The sequence below is a fragment of the Megascapheus bottae genome, chromosome X, assembly GCF_031878675.1.
Source record: "Megascapheus bottae isolate mThoBot1 chromosome X, mThoBot2.hap1, whole genome shotgun sequence".
Classification (NCBI taxonomy): Eukaryota; Metazoa; Chordata; class Mammalia; order Rodentia; family Geomyidae; genus Megascapheus; species Megascapheus bottae.
The window spans coordinates 74592592-74619399 of record NC_143547.1 but is presented as its reverse complement, the minus strand read 5'-3'; the positions used below and the strand labels follow the sequence as shown (position 1 = coordinate 74619399).

The 26808-nt window shown below is 38.1% G+C and overlaps 1 protein-coding gene across 2 annotated transcripts in view; it reads left to right on the top strand.

Moving 5' to 3' along the window:
- Positions 1-25992, top strand: part of Dcx (doublecortin) — a 102715-nt gene extending 76723 nt beyond the window's left edge. The window contains exons 4-7 of one of the 2 annotated variants that reach the window (XM_090327038.1): positions 2431-2533; positions 3448-3570; positions 15362-15456; positions 25839-25992. In XM_090327038.1, coding sequence (XP_090183164.1) covers positions 2431-2533; positions 3448-3570; positions 15362-15456; positions 25839-25895 — 378 coding nt within the window. In that variant the 3' untranslated portion in view covers positions 25896-25992. Of the gene's footprint in view, positions 1-2430; positions 2534-3447; positions 3571-3714; positions 3987-15361; positions 15457-25838 lie in introns of those variants that run through there. The other variant, XM_090327039.1, reaches the window with a different exon arrangement.
- The last annotated feature ends 816 nt before the right edge of the window (positions 25993-26808 follow it).

Below are 26808 nucleotides of genomic sequence, written 5' to 3'. Positions count from 1 at the left end.
AAGTGAACAAATGAAACAGTGGTACTCACTAAACACTATGTTGAAAATCAACCATACAACTTACAGTGGAGGGGAGTTGGGAGGGAAAAACTGGGAGAAAACAAGGGAAGAGATTACACTTCTAAAAGAAATGTACTCAATACTTGACTGTGTAACTGTAACCCCTTTGTACATCACCTTGACAACAATAATATCATAAAAAAGAGTGGGTCATTAGACAATTCTGTATTAACCAGCTTTAAGCTTTGTTGTCCAACAATAGGACAAAAGTATATAATGGCGTTGAAGTAAGATGTAAAACTCATCCCTCTCATCTAATTTGCAAAGTAATTAGCATAATCACATGAAGAATAATGTCTGAATTCAGCCAATTTTCCTCTCTTGTTTGTAAATTTGTATTTATGGTACTTTTCAAAGACAGTGCTAGTTGAGTTCTTCTTTCTTATTCCTATTTTTTTGTCTTTTTGAATGTGTGTAATGCTTCTGTATATTCCTTCTTTTCTTTTCATTCAGCTGAAGCAGAATAGCCTTGGCCAAATTCTTGCCATAAGTTCTCTATCAGGACCCATGGGGAGCTCCCACTTTGAGTCAAGGTCCAATATAGTGTATTGCTCATTCCTGTGTCCTGTTACCCAAGCTATCTATACATGTTTTGTACTGCTGAGTGGTTAAAATCACAAGCTTTAAAGTAAAAAAAAATAAATGACTATTTTTATTTATTTTTCCTTTGGGTAATTTACTTATTGTCTCTGGGTCTCACGTTTTTCATCTGTAAAATAGTGGTATCAATTATAATAAGTTTCAGGGGTTTGTGAGATAAAATGAGATGAGAGATCACAAATGATTAGCAGAGTGCTTGTCATAGAGTAATCATTCAGAGAATGGTAGCTCTGATTGTCATTACATGATTGTGGAATGAATGGTGAGGGACAAGTGGGCTGAAGAAGTGTACTTGATGAGGGTGAGATTCAGAGCTGGTAAGAAGCTTAATAGGAGCAACACTGGCAGTCTTCCAAGCTTCCCTCATTTCTCTGGCATGTAATAGATTACTGGAGGCTGAGCAATACAGATAACCTTCTAGTTAGTATCTTTCTTTCTTATAAGGCTTCCCTTCATTGGCTCAGGGAGCAAGGATTGAATAGACCTTGAGTAGGGAATGATATTATTAATATAAGCATTGTTCAAATGTAACATATTGCTCTCCGCACCCAGCAAGCTGTTGTTAGTTTGTGATCACTGTTCCTTTGGAAAGCCGTTGCTGACAGCTTGAATGAGATGTTTAGAACAATTAAAAACTGAACATTTATAAGCTAAAATGTTGGATATGCATGTTTTTGACTCTGTGGTTTCTCCCAGGGTTTCCCTGATGTGCTGGACTAATTATCAGATGTAATTAGGAAAGCTGAGAAGTGGGGAGACTTCAGGGAACAGCATACATTTTCAGGCATCTTCATTTCTTTGTGCAAAAGGGGATAAGGATACTGTTACTGTGACGAGGCAGTAACTCATAGGGCATTTGAGGGCAGGGAGAATTCTGGGATCAAGGCTTTACTAGGAAAACCTCAAGATCCATTGATCTCCATGAACTTTCAAGCAAGTTTCAAAAACTTTCAAGTTTTCCTATCTTGGTTTTTCAATGAGGAATGATATTCTGGGCCACTATCAGGGTTTTTTTTTTTTTTTTTTTTTTTTTTTTTTTTTTTTTTTAGCAAAAGCCCAATTTTTGTGTCTCCAAAGAAGTTTAGAAGTGGCTACTATGGGCCAGGAGTGTGACCTAGTGGTAGAATACTCACCAAGCATTATGAAGCTCTGAGTTCTATTCCTTAGTATCACATACCCAGAAAAAGCTGGCAGTGGTGCTGTGGCTCAAGTGGCAGAGCACTATCCTTGAGCAAAAAGTGTCCAAACACAGTATCCAGGATCTGAGTTCAAGCCCCAGGACTTAAAAAAAAAAGAAGTGGCTTGTAGATCTCATACGCACGACAAAAGGAATTTTTACCTCTAGGTCAACTACAGAGTCTATCCACCACAAACAGTCATATGCTTTGACTCTGACTTAGATCACTGGCTCCAGGATTGGGCAAGAAATACTTAGTTTTTGAGGCTCTGAGGAAAGGTGAGATTTATAGGACCATCTTGTGACTAACTTTTCTTTAGAGATGGCTATTCTATTTGGACATGGTCTTCTTTTTATTATGAATACATTGGAAAGCAGGCTACCAATCATGAAACAAAGAAAAACTGTGGCACTTACATCTTTACATGCTAGGTAGGGGTCATGGTGTGGGTTGTGACTGTGGTAGGTGTTTTGACACAAACAAAAATCTCTGTGATCTGGAGGTCACGGTTATCTTTTTGTCATCATGACATGAGGTTGTTTTGTCACAAGAACATAACATTCCAATCCAGTGTTTTCTGCTTTTTGTACAGGTAACCTGTCTTCATGATTTCTTTGGTGATGATGATGTATTTATTGCCTGTGGCCCTGAAAAATTTCGCTATGCACAGGATGATTTCTCACTGGATGAAAATGGTAAGTACAACCATTGGGCTTTATCATTTGATTGTTTCCTCCTGCTTCAAACCTATTGGATTTTCATGGGATTATGTGACCTAGAGAACTTCTAAGCACAGCCTTTCAAGAGAACATATGGATATTCTTTCTTGTATATATTAGTGGACATAAGTCATTACTGGCACATTTAGCTGTCTGGCATAAGGAATGTAACATGCAGGAGAATGAGATGTATAGAGGCAACATGGTTGTACACTGGTGTTTCTTTGCATATGATATGATTTCATAATGTTCCTGTTGCTTCATGTGGCATGTGATGGACAAAAAGTGGTCTGTCCTTACTCTTTAAATTACTCAGTTGTCCATGGGAAGGGATAACAATGTTGAAGAAGTAATATACCCACTACCTAATGAATGTAACTGCAACCCCAACAGTAAAATGTAATTTAGAAAAAAGAAACACTATATACTAACACTAAAAAATAAAAATAAATGTAACTGCAACCCCAACAGTAAAATGTAATTTAGAAAAAAGAAACAATATATACTAACACTAAAAAATAAAAATAACTCAGTTGTTGAAATTGTGTAGCTATAACCTCTGAGAAATAGCAGCCTCTCTAAGAAAATCAAACATTATATATCTTAGGCTCAGCTTGTCTGCCTCAAATGATTAAATTGACCTATAACTTATGACCTACTTCTGAATTCTTGCTCTTTTGGGGCCTGCAGTCCAGATGTTTAAGCCCCTAGTTTGGCCCAAGTGATCTGAAAGTTTACCTTGTGCCTCTGTCTTCAAGTTCCTACAAACAATGAAGTTGACCTTGTAGTTCTGAGCCACTTAGATCTATAGTAATATTCTAGTTCCCAGAAACTGATTATCTGGTGATAGTTGGACCCTGTGCTAAGCTATCTGTGTCATTTTGCCCCAGAATGCCGGGTCATGAAGGGAAACCCATCAGCCAATGCTGGCCCAAAGGCATCCCCAACACCTCAGAAGTGTTTGGGCAAGAGCCCTGCTCCTATGCGCCGAAGCAAATCTCCTGCTGACTCAGGTAACGACCAAGACGGTGAGTGTTCTTCTCCTAACTGTGCATGCTGACTTCTTTATGGAAGCTGATACCTTCTGCATGCAGAGGAATGACTTCCTCTTGTTCACTACTATGACCTCATGATCATCACCCATTTTCTCATTTCAGAGACTCAAGCATGTTTGCAGTCATGGATGCATAGCCACAGCCAGAAATCTAGTCTTATTTGCTGTGCTCATTGTAATACTTCATGTCATGGCTATCATCATTGTCGTTACCTTCAACAGCATGTGGCAAAAAGTATCCCATGAATTAAGCCAAACGTAATTCTGAAATGAAAAATCAGCATCAAGAACAAGAATGTAAAATACTGACATCACACAGTTTACCCATAATTGATGTAGTCAAGTTTCAACTTTGATGCTGACCTAAGAAAATACTATTACAACAACAAAAGAGAGTCAAGGGCATTATATGTATATATAGTTTATTTTTTTAAAGATAAGACCAATAGTTTCTTTCAATGGGAAAAGAGCACAGACAAGGTTCTGAAAACAGAGAGCTTTATCATATATTTTAGTGGATTATGAGTAATCTATAAATTGTGCTCAATGGATCACTGCCAAAGTATGAACTGTTTATCAGTCAGTGTGTAATCTTAAAGGTTTGTGCCAAATGTAAATTAACTATGCCACTAAGCAAACAATTTGGATCACCTGACCTTTCCTTTCAGAGCATTATTTCGTTTCATTAAAGGCAGCAGTTAGTGTTTTGATTTACATTCTGGCAGAAACTTCTTTTATGGTTACTTAGGAGTGAATTTGGGGCCTATGATTTGAATGTTGTCTCGTCCTTTTTACTGTGTGTGTGTGCGCGCGCATGCGTGCGTGCGTGCACATATGCACTCACCCATCCTGAAGCTTCACTTCAGGGCCTGGGTGCTGTCTCTGAGTTTTTGTGCTCCAGGCTAGTGTTTTACCACTTGAGTGGAAGCTCCTCTTCTCTATTTTTGATGGGTAATTGAAAACAAGTGTCTCTGCCCAGGCTGGCTTTGAAGCTTGATCCTCAGATTTCAGACTCCTGATTAGCTAGGATTACAGTCATGACCAATATGCTCCAGCCATTTTTCCTTTTCTTAATTTTTCCAGTAGGGTCTCACACAAACTTTGTCCCAGCTAGCCTCAGCTCCAAATTCTTCTATCTTCATTTCCCAGGTAGCTGACACCACAGACGTGCTCTGCAAGGCATACCTTGCTTTTGAGATAAGGTCTGACTAACTTTTGCCTAGTCTGGCCTTAAAGTATGATTTTCCTGCCTCTGCTTGAGTAACTAGTGGCAAGAACTCCATCTTATCTTGGGACTGTAGTTTGAATGGCATTGATTTGAAAGCAATGTAGTACATTCTTTCATAACAAATGTTTAAAATGAAAAGTTACAGAAGTCTAAATTCAGAAATGAAGTAGAGTCATGTACACACAATTTAAGTTATTTCCCCCAAATTTTATTATTACCAATTGGTTGTACAAGTGTGGGGGTGTTCATTTTGACATCTCAACAATCTCATAGCAATCTCAGCAATCCTCATTAATCCACACATGTGGAAATATTATTATTTCCACACATGTACATAGGGTATTTTTGCCATATTCACCCTGTTTGAATTCATCACAGTAAGAGAATTATATGGTCCAGAAAATGTGCACAATTGTCCTCCATGTGCTTAGGGACCATAGTAAGAATTCTAGCCTGAGACTGTCAGGCACGCACAAGGGCCCTATAATTTGTAGCACCTTGAGGAGGCTTTAAAATTCCTGCCCCTAGAAAAATATCCTGTTTTGCCTGATTCACACTGGCAAGAGTATATGTATCACCAGCCATTTCATTCTCAGGCAAAGGAAACTGAAGTGTGAAAAAGCATAATTCCATTTCTTTGCATACCCTGTTTCTCAACACTTGGAATGGTATCCTTCCAAATGACTACTGCTTGCTTAAAAATTCTTATTTATTGGTCAAGACCCCACATGGAGAATTTTTCCTTTCTCTGTGGTATCATAGCATGCTATTCACATCTCTGCAGAAAAATATACCACACCATGTTATAAATTGTGCGTTTGTCTATTCCCTCAACTAAATACAATGCTTCTCAGGGGCAAGGTGCCATGTTCCTTTCGAATCCTCAGTGGTGAGCAGTGCCTGACCCATAGTAGTAGAAGCTCAAGTAATGGTTTTTTTTAAATAAATAGTTGGACAAAGCACCTATTTCACCCAGCATGGTACTAGAGACTTTAACGCATTTATATAATGTTTGCTGAAGGAATAAAGACATATGTGCTTTGATGGCATCTCGTTCAAGAATACAGAAGAGCACATGGGTATAAGCTAAGTGAATTTATATTGCTTAAACTACGAAGATCAAGGTTTTAACATTTGGTTTGTGAATAAAACTATTTGGACAATTTCTAAGTAAAGACTTACAAAAAACCCTTAAAACATTTGTTTAAGACTTACAAAGTCTGGCATTAGTTGCTTAGCTTATCATTTTTTTCAGTACCAGAACTAGCTGTTTCCTGCTGTGAAACAAATTACCCCAAGACTTAGTGGATTAAAATAAGCTTTTATTATCTCATGGTTTCTGTGAGTCAGGAACTCTGCAGAGGCTTAGCTATATGGTTATGGCTCAGAATTTCTAAAGCTGTTGTGGTTAGGGTGTAATCATCACAAGGCTCAAGTGGAGCTGTAGGATCAACTTCCAAGATGGCTGTGAGCATGCTCTCTTACTGGAGTCAGTGATTCAAGAGAATGCAGAAAGAAGATGCACTGCCTAGTCTCAAAAGCAAGAGTGTCATTTCTCATTTATCCTAATCTTTAGAAGCAGTCAGTAAGTACAGCAAACATTCAAAGGGAATTGGGCTATATGTCTTCAAAGGAGGTATAGAAGTAATGGATCTGCTTTTTACACCATCATATAACTCATTCATTAGACATTTTCAGCTGGTATCAACTTTAAGTAAATAGATCCTTTTTGAAAACTGTATTCAATTGGTTACCCAGAAGATGTGAACACAACCACCTGTAATTTTACACAGCTAAACATATGTCCAATCATTTATATTTAATTTGTTACAGAGTTGCACTTCTACAAAATACACACTTCACTGACAAAACACAAGCAAGAATGCATTGGACTCAAGGAATATTTGTCAAGTTGAAAAGTTATAGCAACATCTAATCTTAGGGGACATCCCTTTAAGAAAGCCCTGTTATGATATGTCCTACTTTTCTAAAGTGAGGCAAATTTCTTACCTTCTCTAAGATTTAGTATGCTTTTTTAGATAAGACAGAATTTGTATACCTACAAATAATATTTTCTGTTATTGTCAGTTATTTATAATTTAGAGCAATATAAAACAGCTCTCCTTGGTTCAGAATGAAATGATATAGACAATGTAGTTTGAAATTGGCCTTAAGTTACTTCTTAAAGGTGTTTGAGATCAAAGAAGAAAGAATCATCCTAAAATGCCAAGTTACTTTCTTAGTTTTTAGTAAGAGAAATAGGCAGAGAGGTACACATTTAGCTTATGAATAAAGGTGTTGGGTGAGACCAGACATCTTTGTTTTCTTTTAGGCCATGTCTGGTCTCTATTTCTGTCTCACACTAATCTGTCTTGGATCTGCAACTTGTAGAAGAGTTCACAAACCTCCATGTAGACTAACTAAAGGTTGTGAAGAGACAAATTTTAACTACCTTTCTCCGAAGGAAAAAAGAATAGCCAAAATTTTTCCTCCACATTAGAGATTCAAACAAAATGGTTCAGTTCAAAATCCGTTAATGTTTGGATGTTCTTGTTCACTAGAAAATATATGAAGTTATACTGAGTTGAACAGATTTGTTCATCCTTAATATGCATATATATGGTCCACTTCATGGTTCAGCTAATATCTCAGTTCAGCTTTACTTGAAATTTTGTAAACTGATGCAGTTTGGTCTGTAATGTGCATCACAATTTGATTCCTTAGTCTTTAAGCTCTTTTCTATTCGGCCCTGTGAATAAATCAAAACCTTACTTCAAGTTCACTTATTCCCACCAGTATTGCATTTTTCTCCGATGAAATCTGTGTTGCTAAGCTCTAAACATCAGCGAAGGAAGGTTTGGTTGTTCATATCCTGTGCTCATTTTTCCTGAGCACAGCTGATAGTATCATAGAACCCAAGTCACATTCTCCATATCTCTATGTACTGAGCAGTCCAGGGAGCTGTGGTAAGCAGGTAAAATCTGAACCCAGGACACTTCTATTGGCTATCTGAAGAAGGTTCGTGCAATGCCATAATTTTTTTTAACCCTACACTTGCCATTTTGATAGGCTAGCCAAACAAGCCTGTCTTCAGATCTAAACAATGGCATTTCTTGTATAACTTCTTCGGTTTCTATTTGAATTGAAAGAATAAAATAGCTTGTTACTGAGAAGGAATTTTCCTTCCTTCTTTCCCCTCCTCTCTTCTCTATCTCTCTTTTCCTTCCTTTCTTCTTTCCTCTCCCCTCTTCTTTCTACCTTCCTTCCTTCCTGCATTTCTTCTTTCCTTTCTTGCTTTGTTTCTTTTTTTATTGTAATTAGTAAAAGGGTTACATGATATTTGCCAGATAGAAGGTGCATTAATTCACATACATTGATACCCTTTCACATGTCTTGGTACCCGTTTCCCTCCCCCCCCCACACCCCCCACCCGTCTTGGTTTTCCCCCCTTCCCTATTAAATTTCAAATATCCAAATACAAATAAATTCAATATATCAGATAACAAAGTGAGATACTATACCAATATGAGATAACCAAGGGACAGCAAAGGAGATGAGAGACAACATAGTACATTAAGGACAACAATCATTCATTATATGGCTTTTGTTTCACTATCCTGGAGGTCCTTTCAATTAGCTTCACATTATATGTCCTTATGTATCAAGATTTTGCTTTATTGCAAATCTCTGCTAGTAGAGCCCAAGGTTTCTACTGATTATGACGAATGAGGGAAACCTTTGAGCCTAAGTTCCTTTGAGTCTGGCTTACTTCACTTAATATGATTTTTTCTAAGTCTTTCCATTTCCTAACAAATGGGGCGATGTCATTCTTTCTGACAGCAGCATAGAATTCCATTGTGTACAAATACCACAACTTGTTGATCCACTCATCAACTGAGGGACATCTAGGTTGGTTCCATATCTTTGCTATGGTGAATAGTGCTGCAATGAACATTGTTGTGCTAGTGGGTTTAGTATGTCCTTGTTTCTGGATGGTTGGGTAAATGCCAAGTAGTGGAATTGCTGGGTCATAGGGGAGTTCTATGTTTAGCCTTTTGAGGCACTGCCACACTGCTTTCCATAGTGGTTGGACGAGTTTGCACTCCCACCAAGAGTGTAGTAGTGATCCCTCCTGGCCACATCCCCTCCAGCATCTGTTGTCATTCGTTTTCCTGATCCTGGCCATTCTAACTGGAGTGAGGTGGAATCTTAGAGTTGTTTTGATTTGCATTTCTTTTATGACCAGAGATGTTGAGCATTTCTTCATGTGTCTATAGGCCATTTTTGTTTCTTCTTCAGAGAAGACTCTCTTTAAGTCTTTGGCCCATTTTTTAATGGGATGGTTGTTACTTTGGAGGTTAGTTTTGGAGTGATTCAATTTTTTGAGTTGTTGATATATTTTAGATATGAGGCCTTTGTCCGTTGTTTGGTTGGTGAAGATCTTCTCCCACTCTGTAGGCTTCCTGATTAGTTTACTAGCTATGTCCTTTGCCATGCAAAAGCTCTGCAGTTTAATGCAGTCCCACTTATCCAGCCTTTCTCTGATTTGTTGTGATTCTTGGTCCTTATTAAGAAAGTGTCGACCTGTGCCAAGGAGGCCTAGTGTATCTCCTATTCCTTCCTGTAGAGTTTTCAGTGTGTCAGCTTTTACCTCCAGGTCTTTGATCCATTTGGAGTTAATTCTAGTGCAAGGTGACAAAGAAGGATCCAACTTTAGTTTTCTGCAGGTGCTTAACCAGTTCTGCCAGCACAACTTGTTGAAGAGGCTGTCTTTCTTCCATTCTATTTTTTTGGCTCCCTTGTCAAAGATTAGGTGGCCATAGGTCTGTGGTTTAATATCTGGGTCCTCAGTTCTATTCCATTGGTCTTCAGGCCTGTTCCTGTGCCAGTACCAAGCTGTTTTGAGAATTATAGCTCTGTAATAGAGTCTAAAGTTTGGAATTGAAATTCCTCCAGCGCTGTTCTTTCTGCTAAGAAGTGTTTTTGCTATACGGGGTCTTTTATTATTCCATATGAAATTTTGGATTGCCTCTTCTATTTCTTTAAAGAATGACATTGGGATGTTGATGGGTATTGCATTGAATTTGTAGATTTGCTTTGTTTCTTTCTTCCTTTCTCCCCTAGGAGGCTAATTACTCACCCTGTTATTATGAAGGAACTGAATTGTGATAATTAGTTTGTTATTGTTCAACAAATGTCATTGTTGTAGCAACCAGTGCTTTCTACCTACTGGAAGATAGATATGTGTGTATATTGCCAAAAGGAAAACGTCTAAGATTCCAAAGTTCCCAGAAAAAGAATGATTTCTCTACCAAAATGAACATTCTTTAAAAAGAGAGTCAAGGGATACAAAACAGGAAGATTAAATGAGAAAATCTGATGGGAGCCCTTCCCTGCTGAACATGAGCAGCCTGATGAAAGTCATTCCAGACAGACCAATTCTGTTCAAGTGAAATAAAAAGTGGGCTACAAAAGAAAATCATAGATGGAGTTTAAAAAAATTAGTGGTCACACTTCTAAAAGTCAGAATAAAAGATTAAATTAATTCAAACATGTTTAACACTATATTCATGGTGCTGTAATATCAACTTAGAATCAATCTAAGACATTATCATGATTGTATTCTTTGAAGTTGAGTTGTATTTTATACTTATTAAGCACAACACAACCTGGCTAGCCACATATCATATGATCAGCAGCCACATATGATTAGTGGTCGTGGTGCTAATCCTTTTCTTCTCCAGCAGTTCAGGGTAACAATTCCTCCCATGAATGAACTGCTGTGTGCTTTGCAAAGGATTATGATCTCCTAACTTGTCCCTCATAATAGCACTGTGAATGAGGCTGAAAAAGGGTAAGTGTCTGGTAGTTTTTACTCTAGATTGAGGTAGTAGAGGTAAATAGGTTCAGCATGTTACAGTCTTTCTAGTGTTGAACACAATTACTTTAGCACTCAAGGACCATAACCCAGCTCTCCTTCCCAGCAGTGTCCCACTGGCTTGAGAGAGTGTGAACGTTCAAAAGGACTCTCTTGGATAGACCTTCATTCTCAGCTTCCTTCTCTCTCTCTCTCCATCTCCTGCCTAGGGATATGGGATAGCAAGGGGTGTGTGGTACGGTGTCTTTGGGCAGCCTTTAGCATAGTTCCATAAGTAATATGTCTTTCTTTCCTGTGCCCCATCTTACATATTCTATCATGTTATCTACTGTCATTCCAAGTAGAAGAGCTGGACTTGTTAGTATTGTGGGAAGATGAAAACCTCCCCAGCTCCCTTCTCCAGTGTGATTCTTTTAAATACTTCAGCTTATGCCCTATTTTGCTGAACTAAGTAAAATTTTCTATCACCATTGAAAATCTCTTAGAATATAGTGGATTAGACAAAACAGTGACGGTAACTGAGAACCATGTACTGCTCCAATCCTACAATAAGAGTCTTATCAGCCTACTCTAAGCCAAGGACTCTAAGCCAAGGATTCATTACAATTGAATCTCTAAAGTTTTGGTAGAGTACCAAGTAGTTCTAAGTGCCGAGAAGAAAAAAATAAAATATTTTGTTACTAAGGTATTTGTTTTATTTGGATATTTGTTTAGCTAGTATACATGCAAATACTTCAGAATTTTATTATCACTGTGATCTATAAGCTAATCTATAAACAAATCTATAAACTAATCTATAAACTAATTTAAATCACTATAGGAATCTACATGTGGTATTGTTAGCTTTGTTTTAGAGATGAGGAAACTGGATTAAGTAACTTATCCAAGGTCACTCAGACTCACTGTCCTACAAACATGTTCTGAGCAGAGCAACCTTCAACAGGAAAGAAATTACAGTGTGACTAGCATTGTCAGACCTTACCAAACAACCTAGCCACTTCAAGTCCCCTTAACATGAGTACTCTTCTTGAGGAAAACTCATCTGCATCCAAATATTGCAGAGTTGGGTATCACTAAAAGGCTTACTTCTCTTTTTTGAAAGGATTCACAACTTCCTAAGACTCTTTAGAATATTAGATTTAAAATTCAAATTTCATCTTCTAAACCAACAATATCTCACAACCTATGTGATTTTTGGTTGGCCTGACAAGCAACCCAAAGACCAAATCATTGAAAACAATTTCTGGGTTCTGTATTCTTGCTTTCCTAATGGATGGGTCTAAGGAGATGGACAAAGGATTTCTTTTGTGCAAAGACAATTAACCAAGTTAACTCAAGGGAGGGAATAAATATGTATGTGAAAACCATAGAGTCTGCTTCTCTTGGCCTCATTTTGAAGTAAGTCTAAATCAACTTGACACCACTTGCATAGCCTTCTAGAAAATTTCCCTGGATATGTGAAGAGGAAACAGTTTCTTTGGGCTCAAATGAGGGAAGACAGCTTAAGGCATCTCAATTTGAAAAAATGATGAAGTAGCTGAATTATGCATTGAGATGTCCCACTGTAAGGCATTGGGATACAAGAGAATATTATGCAGAAAATGAGTCACTAAAGATCATAGTGAAACTAAATGATGGGTGATTGTTTAGTCATCTTGAAATAGATTCTGTGATCAGATCCTGAAAGCCACCATCCAGGGAGGAGAGGTTAAGAGTTTATATATTTTAAACAATGTATACCCTTATCTGAATCATTATATCTTTGTTTATCCTTTCTCAGGATTACCATGAGAATAATGAAATGATTTGAAAATAAATGTAGAATGGTAACTACAATAGTAAAAAGGATTCTGGAATAATCATAGATTTTTTAGTAAATGGCCTATTTAGATTGACCAATATTTTAGAAAAGACATCAAATTAAAAATCAGTGGACTTGTTTTTGAATTGGGTTCAGTGTTAGTCTCAGTATTAGGAAAGGCCTATCATGATAGCTCATACCTATGGACTTAGCTATTTGGGAGGGAGAGATCTGTGTTGTTATGGCTTAAGGCTATTCTGGACAAAATATCAGTAACCTAAAGCAAGAAAGGACTGGAGGTATGCCTCATTTAAGTACATGACCCTAAGTTCAAATTCCAGACAAGAGCAAACTGCAAAAACAAAAACAGATAGAATGAGGTGGAAAGCCAGGACTAAGTGAATAAACAATGAACATTAAGTCAGTTTGGTCCTAGTTACAGCCTGAGAGAAAAGCAAATGTTGAGCTGACCCTGTTTAAACCATTCTGGTCAAGTGAATTTCAACCCAGAAAGGATAATACATTTTGCCTTACTTACTGCCTATAGGACTTTTTATTCACAACCTCTAAACCACTTACACCCAATTTCCCAGCAGCGGGCTGGGAGTTTGGCCCAGTGGTAAAGTGCTTGCCTAACATGCTCAAAGACTCAGGTTCAATTCCTAGGCAACACATACATAGAAAAAAAAAGCTGGAAGTGGTGCTGTGGCTAACGTGGTAGAGTTCTAGCTTTGTGAAAGCCCAAGGACAGTGCCCAGGCCCTGAGTTCAAAGTCCAGGATTAGCACAAAAAAAAAAACTTCCCAGCAGCTACATCTTAGTTTTCAGGGATTCCTCAATACAGCTTCCAGACAACGGGAATCCACAGTGTGTAAGCTCAGTGGTAACTCTTCCTGCCTGGTGACTGATGTATCCTCAACCAAGCAGAAAATGTACTCCCATTGTTCTTTTGGAACTAACCTTCCCCCACCAACCTAATCCTTACTCCTGGGGACCTATTTTTCTCCTCATATATTTAAATCCTTGTCTTTGAGGTAAGTTGGCCTATGTGCCTTACCATCCATCCTGCTTAGGCTTGCCTTGGTCTGTTCTGACAGAAAAAGCAGACAAAGCCAGGTTGCTAAGGATGAGTGCTAGGGCAAGGACAAGCAGAGTCCTTCAGAGAAGTCAGTGAGACAAGGCTAGATGGAGCCAAGCTTGGCAACTGTGCTATATAGCTGAAAGGCATCACTTAAGAGAGGTGACAGACAGGGCACAAATACCATCCTCCAAGACAGGTCCATGGCATGAAGGTAGTTATGCCATTCTGGCTCTTCTGCCTTCTATTGTTTCATGGTATTGTGGGTTTGTCCAGCTGCTTTGCAAAATGAAGACAAGCTCTTGTTAACCACTTTCCAATTAAACCAAATGAAATAGGACAGAGGCTTTGAAGATGGCTGTCAGCTTTGGTGTCTGTCTTTACCTTCTTATTCCGTTCTCTGTCTTTACCTTCTTATTCCTTTCTCTTTGATCTGCGATAGCCTCACATCTTTCTCCTCATCCCTTGTCAGAAAATTGTCAATGGAAGGAATTCTTGAAGCAAATAATTTTAAAGAGGGAATGGCAAAGCAATGAATCAATGTACATAGGTTGCATTTGAATCCTGACTGCTACTTCCTCTATTTGGAACAAGTTGTGTGTGGGGGTGGGGTGGGGGGGTGGAGGGTGATACGTTGCATGAAAGAGAGGGTAAGAGTGGGTAGAACAGTGAGCAAGAGCTAGTCTAAGTAGAAAAAATGGCCTAAAATGTAGCTGCTAGTCCCACAGATAAAGCTTGCTCTGCTCTTATCATGAATATTTCCAGAGGATATCATCTTTCCACATCACTTAAAATTGTAATTCCTCAGTTTTTCAGAAATTCCACATTAATAGTGAAGGTGAAAGACAAACCAGTATGTTGGTTAGTGAGTTGTTTCAAGTGCAAGTGAGCAGAAAAATGAGCACTTAGGCACCTACTTACTGGCTTTAAGTGTTCATTCACTCAACTCTCATAGCTCTTGGAAAGACTGTCCTTTATCACAATGACATGTTTAGTCAACAGCTATAGAGCCCTCTCTCTAAGGTAGGCAAACCTTTAGACATTGGGTTCTCAGAAACCATTAAGGCCCTTACTGTAGAGAGGCAGAAAGAACCTTCAGAACCATAAGTAGTGTATTATTGGAGCTCAAGAGCATGGACTATATTCAGAGGGCTGGAGGCAATACTGAGTAGAGGCATATCTATACAGACAAAAACATAGATTAGTGTTTGGTAGGGGCTGGGTAGGAGAGGAGTTGCAGAGAACTAGAAAATGCCTACTAATTGGTAGGAAGTGAGCAGGAAAGGAGGGACAGAGTTTGACAGTGGGACTTCCTGTTTCTGCCTGATCACATGTCACCAAAAGTGATGTGCCCAAGCCCAAACCACCCATACTTTTACCCCTTTCATGTAAGGCCTACAACTTCTCTAGGTTTCACTTATGTTCTCTATGAAATTATGCAAGGCAAAAAAATAATACTTTGCTAAACTACCTCTGAGATGTAGAGTCAAACCTGGGAATGAATATAAAAAAGGATTGGAGAAAAACCTGAAGGAGAGGGCATGGGGGTTGGGGAAAGGGATGTTCCTTGCTCTGCACAGAGGTCTAATAAACTGAGGATTGCAGTTCTTGCCCTTTGAAGCAATGTATCTTTTTGTCCTTATTCTGCTCTTCAAATCACTTGTCTATGTTTCTTGTTTAAATGTTCTTAATATGTCTTAGAAGGGAAGGATAACATTCCTTTGTGTGTTTTTTATTTTTATTCATTTTCTTTTGCCTTTGGCTAGCAAATGGAACCTCCAGCAGCCAGCTCTCTACTCCGAAGTCTAAGCAGTCTCCTATTTCTACACCCACCAGTCCTGGCAGTCTCCGGAAGCACAAGGTATTATGTCTCTTATACCTTACTAAACCCCTTTGCATTCTGTTTCTTTATTGGAAGGGTGGCAGTTTTCTTATATATTCTACTTCAATGTACAGTGACACCAGAATTCCATTTCATCTGGCTCCATTAACTTTATTTCCTGAGACTCTCAACAGAATCTAAACTTCCAGTTATAATCTCAAGTACCCATTCTGAGGTAACGATGTAACCAAGCCATGATTATGGCATATGTTTAGCTCTTGTCACCTTAATTAAGTGAAACAGAAGGTGTTGAAGGAAGCTTCTATCATCAGGTGGCCCACGAATGGAAATAATGTGATAGTAAAAGAAAAGTTGCACTGAGTTACTCCCTTTCAATTCAGCAGACACCAATAAAAAAATGGGCCTTGGTTTCACTGGACTGTGTATTACCAGGCAGATTTTGGTGCAGTATATGAAATATTTGCACAAAAATATTATAAGGACCAAAGGCATCATTTAGACCCCTTGTACTAACTAGAATAAATACATCATTAAAATACATAGGAGTTTAAGAGCTGGAGGCATAGCACAGTGGTACGAGATTGTCATTTTATATACAAGGAAAATGAGACACAGCCAAGTTACTTCCTAGGGCAAGTTAGTTATAAAAACTGGTACCCAAGTCATCACAAGTGGTACTTGAAAGTCAGTTCAAAGCTGTCTCTTAAGAGGACATTGTGTTACATCACTTTCTCTGCTCAGTGACCTTGTGTTGGTAACTTCAACTCTGCCATGTTAAGAGGAATTACATCATAGAAATCAGGGGTAAAATTCTGTAACTTAAGATAATCATTTTCACAAAGAAAGTCTGTTAGCTTTGAAGAGTACACCACTCTCTGACATCCATTTTCATTTCCTTTTCTCTAAATCAGACTTTTCATTTCCTGGTTAATCTGACTCTTACCAGTTATATTGTTGTGAATTCCTATTCCATTCCTTTAATAAACTCTTTAACTTTTAGAGTTGACCTTTCTAATTGTGCCAGAGCTGTTTGGCTTCAAGATTTGCTGAATTGTCTATGCAGAATGTGTTATCCCAGAGCTGGCTGTGTTATGGAAAGCTGGCTGAAAATTACACTTATAGTCAGTTTTCAGTTATCAGTGAGCACCAAACTTGTTAATATGGACACTACAAAATAGAACAGCCTATTTCTGTTGTTCTAATACCTGTAAAGAACATTCTATACCACAATATCTCTTCCATTATATTTGCCAATGACTTTGTGTTCTACTTTCTCTTTGGAAAGAGCCACTTTTCTCAATACCTTCCATTACAACTTCCTCCAAAGTGCTAGAGGCAGCTTGAACATTTACTCTGCACACTCACATCAGTCAGTTTTATATCACCCATGTCCGCTTCATTTAGGCTAAGGACTGATCATCTCCTAAGCGCACTAAGGTGAGTGAGTATGACATTGTCAAACTCTTTATCTTGGCTGTTCTTACAGGCACTTGTGGTTTGGTTATATGTGGGGGGTGGGATGTGGAGGTGTGGGTATGGGTGTGAGTGTGAGTGTGATAATAGGGTTTAGTCAATTCTAAAACCATCTTAACCCTTGAAAAATTCTGAGCCACACAGATGCCCTCATTCTCAAAATTTTAATGTATCATTTTACATTTAAATTAACTATTGTTTGTATAATTCCTGGGATTTGAACTTGGGGCTTGGACACTGTCCCTGAGCTTTTGTGCTCAAATCTGGTGCCTTACCACTTGAGTCACACCTCCAATTCCAGCTTTTTAGTGGTCAGTTAGAGATAAGAGTATCACAAACTTGCCTTTCCAGGTTGGCTTTGAACTGTGATCCTCAGATTTTAGTTTCTGGGTAGCTAGGATTACAGGTACCTGGCATTAAAATTATTCTTTCAGGCAATAATGCAAACATGAATTAATAAATCTAGAGCAAGCACTAAAATAAACATTTATTGGGGGACAGGAGTTTAGAATAGTGGTAGAGTGCTTTCCGGGCATGAATGAAGACCCGGGTTCAATTCCTCAGTACATATACATAGAAAAAGTCAGAAGTGGTGCTATGGCTCAAGTGGCAGAGCTCTGGCCTTGGGAAACCCCAACAATAGTCCTCAAGCCCTGAATCCAAGCCCCAGGACTGGCAAAAAAGTAAATTAATGAGCACTTAATGTTATATGCTGAGCTGTTTCTTTGTATAAAATATAATTTAATTTTTTTGGTTTTCTGGTGCCAGGAGTTTGGCCTGATGGTAGAGCGCTTGCCTAGCATGCACGAAGACCCAGGTTTTTGATGCCTCAGTACCACATAAATAGAAAAAATCCAGAAATGGTGTTATGGCTCAGGTAGTAGAGCTCTAGCCTTGACAAAGTCCAAGGATAGTGTTCAGGTCCTGAGTTCAAGCCTCAAGACTGGCAAAAATATTTGGTTTTCTGCATGCCATGCTATTTTTATAAACATATCTTTATGTTACTCGTAGGTTTTAGAGAGCTAGAGCAATTCATATCAATTTACCAGTTCCTTATATGGTGCCATGTTTATTTTATTTATTTATATTTATTTATTTTTTACCTTTCTTCTTTTTTGCCACATTTATTTTAGTTTTGCATTTTCCCTCTATGATCATGCACACAAAACCACACATATACTCATTAGACTATTTTTCAAACCCATCAGATTAACTTGAAAATAATATGCCTTTTTACCTTTAAATATTCAGTATATCTAATAAAAGATATATTTTATGTTATAATCACAGTACAATAACCAAAGCTATGATATTTAATACTGTCATCATTATGCAGCACATATTCAAGTTTTATCAATTACTTTAATAATGTTCTTTTTTATTTTATTATTTTTTGCCAGTCCTGGGGCTTGAACTCAGGGTCTGAGCTCTGTTCTTGCCTTTCTCAAGGCTAGAGCTCTACCACTTGAGCCACAACACCTTTTCCAGCTTTTTCTATGCACATGGTACCGAGGAATCAAACCCAGGTCTTTGTGCATGCTAGGCAAGCACTCTACCACTAGGTCAAACTCCTGGCCCACTTCAGTGATGATTTTTTTCTGGTCTAAGATCTAATCTAAGATCATAAATCATGATCAGTTACAATGTCATTTTATTCTTTTGTAATCTGAAAATTTCCTGAACCTTTATATTGTATATTGTAGAAATGAAAAGTATAGGGTGGAGTATAGGGTGGTTATTTGATAGACTCTCTTTGTTTTTTTTTGTTGTTGTTTGTTTGTTTTTTACCACGAACCCTTGCTCAGTTTGCTGGCTCAAATATGACAGTCTACCACTTGAGCCATCTTCATCCTGGATTTTTCCTTGGAGAATCCAATCCAGTCTGGCTTTGAACCTCAGTCTTTCAGGTCTCAGTCTCCTGAGTAGCCAGGATTGCAGGCATGAGCCATGCATACCTAGCTTTATCTTTTAATTTGGGCTTAAGTTTTCTCATGACTGGAATCAGGTGATACATTTGGGGCAAGAATATCATTTAAATGATATCGCATCCCTCCCACTGCAACAGTTTCATGTTTTATACCACCAGTGATAGAGGCTGATTGTTCTGCCTGTGCTAAAAAATGATTTGTGGTCAGTCTAATCCCCCTGTGCCTCAGTTTCCAGCTTTACACCACTATTTTACCCAGCTCTCTGAACCTTAACACAGTCAATATCTCTGGACAGTGTCCTTTAACATGTCTCATGTGAACTTCTGCCCAAATGGACCTGAAAGGTGTGAGTCATGGTGGAGACAGGAAGCAGGTGGAGGAGGCCATGACTTTCCTTCTGTGTACTTGGAAACAATCTTGAAATCCCAGCATCCCTTTGGTAACTTTTGATGGCTGTGGCAGGCCCTAAACAGTAATCAGACTTTTGGCTTCTCTTGTAGAGCAGCTCATGGAGAATCCTCTTTAATGCAGCTGTAATGGGGTTAGCCAAAGTCCACATACTCAAGTGCTACAATATGAACACAAAGTAAATCTTGGAGTTGTTAATGAGAACATTTTGGTTTTCTCCACTGCTTTAACCTTGTGTGATGCCATTTTCTCATTTACCATTATGATATTCCTATGGAGAAGTTGAGGTGAATAGTATTCCCAATTGTACTGATTTGAAGAAAGAAGTGTAGAGAGATTACAGAAAAAATTTACTGAAGACATCACCTCTTAATGATGTTCAAAAAAAACCCCTAGAAACAGAAAAACTCGTCTGTTCAATTAACTTTTTCAGATGACTTCATTCCACTTAGGAAAATTGAAGAAAAATATATTTAGCATATTATCTGAAGATGTATCACACAGACATACATAGATGTATATGAATATTTGTGCTAAAGATCCCGATTGTTCGTCCTCCTCCATGTGGTTGGAGTGATAATTTAATGAACAAACCAAAGCCTTGACCCTGAAATCAGACACAACTAACTCTAATACTCAGTGGCCTTGCCTACTATAATGAGAGGTAACAAAAGGACTGTAGGAGCAAGAGTAAGACTCCACAGAGTAAGACTGGGGGAGGGTAGGAGATGGGGAAATATGTTCAAAGACATGACATTTAAATAGGATCTTCAAGGCTAGGTAAGCTTTTGATTGCTGGTATAGAGATCAGGCATTCCAACTTTGAAAAACATCCATAAGAGCAAAGCCACATTTCCACGAATGTTCAGGGAACATTCAAGAAATAGAAAACCCAGACCATAAGCCAGATTTCTCAAAAGTCCTTCATGACTTTCTTTGGACTATAAGATCCTTGGACCACAAACCAACTTTTTTTGTTTTCTCTATTGCAATTGTATTGCCAGCACAGCTGTATTTGTTACATTTTGTTCTGTAGGGCTCCAAGGGACTAAGAAAATGAATTTCAGGTGCAAATTATTTGTATTGTCAAGTAATATGTGTGTTTCTGTATTTTTACATATCAATCAACAGAAAGAGAATTTGGACATAATTACTTTTCCTGAACACTCTTTTACCCATACAGGGAAATAAACTATAAATAGGAAATAAATTATCAAATAGAAAATAAATTAATGGAGAGCAGAAGTTTAGAGGTTCGTACCTAGGTTTAGGTTCATGGATTCTCTCCATAGCCTTACATATCCCCACCTTAAGTCAGTATTGAATTCTTAGATGCTTACTAAACAGCTAAAGTCTGGAACAATATTCTCATAGAATTATTTCCACCAACCAATTCCACTAAGTGTCTGTTACTTGACAAGTTAGAGCAGAAGTGAATGTTGTAAGACTCACAGTGGTCTCGAAAATATTTAAGGCCTTGGTGTACTGCCTGAAAATTATTCCAGGAGTTCACTAATGAAAATATTCAGTTCACCTCCTATGCTTAAGGGTAACTAATGAAAAAATGCAATTATTTGTATTTTTATACAATTTTAAACCTAGACAGAATATTGGAGTATTATAGTCCACATCTCCCTCAGTTTTCAGCTTACAAGAGTAGAAAGTGGGAGAAAATGAGAAAGGAGGTAACAGTGTTTAAAAAGAAATGTACTCATTTCCTCAGTTATGTAACTGTAACCCTCTACTCATCACCTTTACAATGAAATATTAATAAACAAAAAAGCAAAGGTCCTGAAAGCACAACTTAAAAGACTTATCATCTGAGTCTCATGACTCTTAGGCCTGTCATTTTTGCGCCAGAAGGGAGTTTCCTACTATGCATGTTGAATTTATGAAGTTCATCAAAATAAAAAGAAAACTGGCCTGGAGCCAGTGGCTCATACCTGTAATCACAGCTACTCAGAAGGCTGGGATCTGAAGATTGAGATTCAAAGCCAGCCCAGGTAGGAAAGTGTGACATTTTTATCTCTAATTAACCACCAGAAAACTGGAAATGGCATCATGACTCAAAATGGTGGAGCACTAGCCTTGAGTGAAAGAGTCAGGGACAGTGTTCAGGCCCTGAGGTACAGCCCCATGTAGGACAAAAATTAAAAAAGAAAAACAAACACACACAAAAAAACAAACTCCCACACGCGGAGGCTCACTTCTGTAAATCCTAGCTACTGAGGAAGCTGAGATCTGAGAATCTGGGTTCAAAGTCAGCCCAGGCACTAAAGACCATGAGAATCTTATCTCTAATTAACCATTAGAAAACCTGAAGTGGCACTGTGGCTCAAGGGGTAGGGTGGTAGCTGAGCTGAAGAGCTCAGGGACAGCACCCAGGCCCAGAGTTCAAGCCCCGCTACTGACAAAAGCAAACTACTACAAACCCTTTTATATTTATACATATTATTATATCCTAAATATTACTGTGTTCAGTATCCCTCCATGTATGCATTTTGCTGTGTATAGTATGCATTCTTTTTTGTTTTTTTGGTTGTTCGTGGGGCTTGAACTCTGGGCATGGGCGTTGTCCCTGAGCTCTTCAGCTCAAGGCTACTGGTCTACCATTGAGACACCTCACCACTTCTGGTTTTCTGGTGGTAAATTGGAGTTAAGAGTCTCACGGACTTTCATGCCCGGGCTTGCTTTGAACCATGATCCTCAGATCTCAGCCTCCCTTATAGCTAAGACTACAAGTGTGATCCACCGGCACTTGGCTGCATTCATTTTTTTTTTAATGTTTTATTATCTTTCAGTGGTTATACAAAGGAGTTTCCATTTAACAAAGCAGTTTTTGATACAATGCAAATTGATCAACATCACTCCTTTCAATATTTTCACACATCCTGCCCAAACCACTCCTTCCCTCGCACTTCTTAATTTTCTAGGAAATTCACTGAATTCTTGGCTACATTTCCTATGACCTTACCCACCCACTCAACTACTTGCTTCCTGGTGTTTATTTTGTTGTACTTTGACTCTGCCTTTCTAAGGCATTATACTCTTTGAGTTCTCCCTTGAATCTACTATATTTCAGTTAATACATTTGAATAGACTTACCTACCACCTAATATATTTAATTATTAGTTTTGAAGAGAATTCTAGCTTCCACATATGAAGGTAAATGCACAACCTTTTTCTCTTGGCTTGACTTATTTCTTGTAACATAATTCTAGGTCTTTCCATTTTTGCCTTTTTATTGTAAGTAATAGAAGGGTTACATTATATTCACCAGATAGAAGATGCATTACTTCACACACATTGATAGCCCTTCTCATGTTTTTGTTCCCATTTCCCTCCTCCCACCCCCTCCTCTCATCTTGTTTTCCCCTTTCCCTATCCTATTTCAAATAAACAAATAAACATATATATAATATACCAGATAACAAGGTAAGATGCTGTAATAATATGAGAATAATCAAGGGACAACAAAAGAGATGAGAAATAATATAGTACATCAAGAACAACAATCACACATTATGTGGTTCTTGTTTCCATATCCTGGAGGTCCTTTCACTTAGCCTCTCTTTCCATTTCTTTACAAATGGTATAATACTATTCCAATTGGATAAGTATAATTCATACACATATGGAGATGTAGGCCAAAGGATGAGAAGCAATGAATTTATAAGTTAAATAAGTCTAGAGACAATGCACAACAAAAAGACAGTAGCTACAATAGAGCAAAATCTTGATACATAAGGACATATAATGTGAAGCTAATTAAAAGGACCTCCAGGATAGTGAAACAAAAGCCATATAATGAATGATTGTTATCCTTAATGTACTATGTTGTCTCTCATCTCCTTTGCTGTCCCTTGTTATCTCATATTGGTATAGTATCTCACTTTGTTATCTAATATATTGAATTTATTTGTATTTGGATATTTGAAATTTGATAGGGAAGGGGGGAAAACCAAGACGGGTGTGGGGTGTGGGGGGGGAGGGAAATGGGTACCAAAACATGTGAAAGGGTATCAATGTATGAGAATTAACGCACCTTCTATCTGGCAAATATCATGTAACCCTTTTACTAATTACAATAAAAAATTAAAAAAAAAGACAGTAGCTAATACAATTACATTAGAAGAATTCTGTCTGTTTATTCGAAAATATGTTCATTTTCTTCATATCTGATGACTGTAACTTTAAATAAAAAGAATCCCCAGTCTTTGCTGGGGATGAGGGAGTCTGCATTTGTATGGGAACATGATTTCAACTCTTCTTCAGGCTTTATTTGCTACTTGCATAGGGCTTTAAAGTCAGCCAGAGATGAAAGATTAGAGCTTCACTTTTCTGAGAGTATTCTCAAGACACAGCATATGCCTGGCCTTTTAAATTCCCACAAACATATATTCGATGTTTTCAAAGCTTCTTATGAACAGCTACTTCTAAACCTTTTTCTTTATGAGGCCTGGAGCAGCTTCATTTGGTCCACCTTTTGCCTGACTACAGGCAACTGCAATTTTTAAACACTTGCATCTGATTTTAACCCTCCCTGTTCCCAATAAGTATGCCCGGAATCAGGTGAAATAAACAACTCTGCAAGATGAGGTTTTCTGGGTGCTATAACACAGGCCACAATATGATAGTTCTCTGGGAATGAGACATTTGGTGAGCTATAATTCCTCAACTTAAATGATACCCAGGTTGATTTTGGTGGATTTTGGACACTGCTGACTTTCAAGGCTACTGTGAAGCTGGAAATAGGGAGAATGAAAGTAGGGCAAGTTAAGACACCACAAATCTTAGTATTGTTACAAGTGTCAAACATTTTTCTTCAATAAATAGTTCTTTTATTCTTGCAAACCTTTGGTTCATTTCCAGAGTTCTGAAAAAGTTTCTTTGCCAGTGTCACTGTATTTATGGAAGAACAGATTTTTATGGTACTTTCTCACTTTTCTGGAAGTCAAGCTCAAAGATATTTTGGCTTTTATTGAATTTTAATTTTATGGGAGCATTTGAAAATTAAATCTTTTCAGAGACTACTTTATTACATGTCACTTTGCCTTAATTCAATTTTATAAGCATGTGTTATACTTTTATTATTTCTCACATTATGCTTCTTATGTATTTATTTGTTTTGTAATTAAATTCTGTTGATAGTTTAGGACAGGTACCCCTCTGCCTGAGTCCTGCTATATTTTTGTGTAGTAAAAAATGTATAACTTAAAGAAATACAAAGAAGTAAAACTCAAAGAATTGAAGAAAACCAGGCATGGTGGCTCACACCTGTAATCCTAGCTACTCAGGAGGCTGAGATCTAAGGATTATGGTTCAAAGCCAGTCTGTGCACTAAAACCGTGAGACTCTTATCTCCAATTAACCACTAGAAAACCAGAAGAGGGTAGGGTGGTAGCCTTGAGATAAAGAGCTCAACAGCGTCCAGGCCCAGAGTTCAAGCTCCGCAACTATTAAAAAATACAAACAATTCCCAACAAAAATAAAAGAAATGAAGAAGCATATGTGAAACAGATCATACATGAATATCAAAGAAAGCCCAACATATCATTACCTACTCTTTTACAGAAAAAATTTGTTAAACCCTTCTATACAGTGAAGGAGGGGGCACTAGTTATTTTTTATGGTTGTCTTTACTGTGTTGGGTTTTTTTGTGTGTTTTTTTTCCATTCTTGGAGCTTGAACTCAAGGCCTGAGCATTACCCTTGAGGTTTCTCAAGTCTAGAGCTCTACTACTTGAGCCATAGCACCACTTTTGGCTTTTCTTTCTATGCCTGTGGTTCCGAGGAATTGAACCTGGGTCTTCGTGTATAGTAGGTGAGCACTCTAACACTAGGCCAAACTCCTGGCCCCTTTATTGTGTTTTTAAATCATTTCATATTCTTTTGGGAGCTCCTGGTTATACAGTCTTAAAGCTGGAAGAGACATCATGGATTGTTTACTCCAAAGCATGCATTTCATTCAGATGGTATGTCATTATGTACACCAGGGCAATCTTTCTTCCAGTCCTGGGACTTGGAGTCAGGGCCAAAGCACTATCCTTGTGCTTTCTCAAGGCTAGAGCTCTACCACTTGAGCCACAGCACCATTTCTGGCTTTTTCTATGTATGTGATACTGAGGAATCGAACCCACGTCTTTGTGATTGCTTAGGCAGGCACTCTACCACTCGGCCAAACCCCCTGCCTATCCAGGGTAGTCTTGAACTCACAATTCTGAGAACATTTTTGGTTGCTAAGTCATAGAGATGAGGGAAAGAAAATCTATAAAAGGATAACACAAGGAAGCTCTGTTCTGTATTTGTACACATGATACAGTCACACAGAAGTACACACACACGCACACACACACACACACACACACACACACACACACACACACATACAACAATGTCTATTTACCCTGAAAAGGAGTAAACAGGCCATCACTGCATGGGTACTTCTTATTTCTTTTCTAACTCCTGCTGAATTTATAATTACAAAATAAAAATTAGAAAAAAATATGAGTTAGAAAGCATGAAACAACCATTCCATATCTCGAGAAGTGAAAGAAAAGGAAAGTTAACTTTGTCTCTTCTCTTCTTATAGGACCTGTACCTGCCTCTCTCCTTGGATGACTCAGATTCACTTGGGGATTCCATGTGAAGGAGATATGACTCCAAAGTATAAATGCAGGCCTACCACTAATGTAGGATAATTTTGCTCAAATATCCAACAGGGCTATTGGTGCTTTCAAATTTGTTGTTGTTATATTTTAAGTGCACTGTAGTATGTTTGAGTTTACTTTCCTGTGACTTCTCCTCTGGGCCACTAATTCACCGCTACCAGTTATGAGATAGATTGATAACCATTTTTTGAGGTAACTTTCCAGGAATGTCAAATGTGCTAGTTCATGAATTTGCTACTGAATATTTGGGAACCTTTGTGATTTTTCCCATCTCACTTTGCTCTTATACTAATCTTCCTTCTCGTGGAGGACAGAGCACTCAAAATGTTTGCATGTGGTACAAAACTTCATTGGTAGGTTCACAAGTGATAAGCATAAATCTCTTTTGTCTTTAGATCATACGAGTGCTGGAGGATTCCAGAAGGTTGGCAAGGCAGCTCGCCAGCCTTGATTTTTGCTCTTAATTGAGCCGCCCCCCTCAGCTTGGTCATTGTAGAACAATTCTGGCTGACACGGGGGGCAAACACCAGCAACTTGCTATTGTGATACATGATTGTTAGGACCATGGTGCAGCAATAGCTAAAATAATGTGATAAAATTGTGAAAGGCTCAAGACATTTCAGTAGAGTTTATAAAGCACAATGAATTCCTGGTCAATACTCCATGGAACTATTTGGAATCAATAGGAATTGACAAGAGTCTGGGGCAAGGAACTTCATTTACCTGATTCCCCAGGAGGCTGTCTGACATACCAAGTTATGTGAACTGTGTGGTATCCATCTATCTCTGTTAAACAGCCAACACTGAAAACACTGTGAGAATTTGTTTTCAGGTCTGACACCTTTTGGTCGATTTTTGTAGCAAGAAACCAGTATGCTTTTTATAAAACAC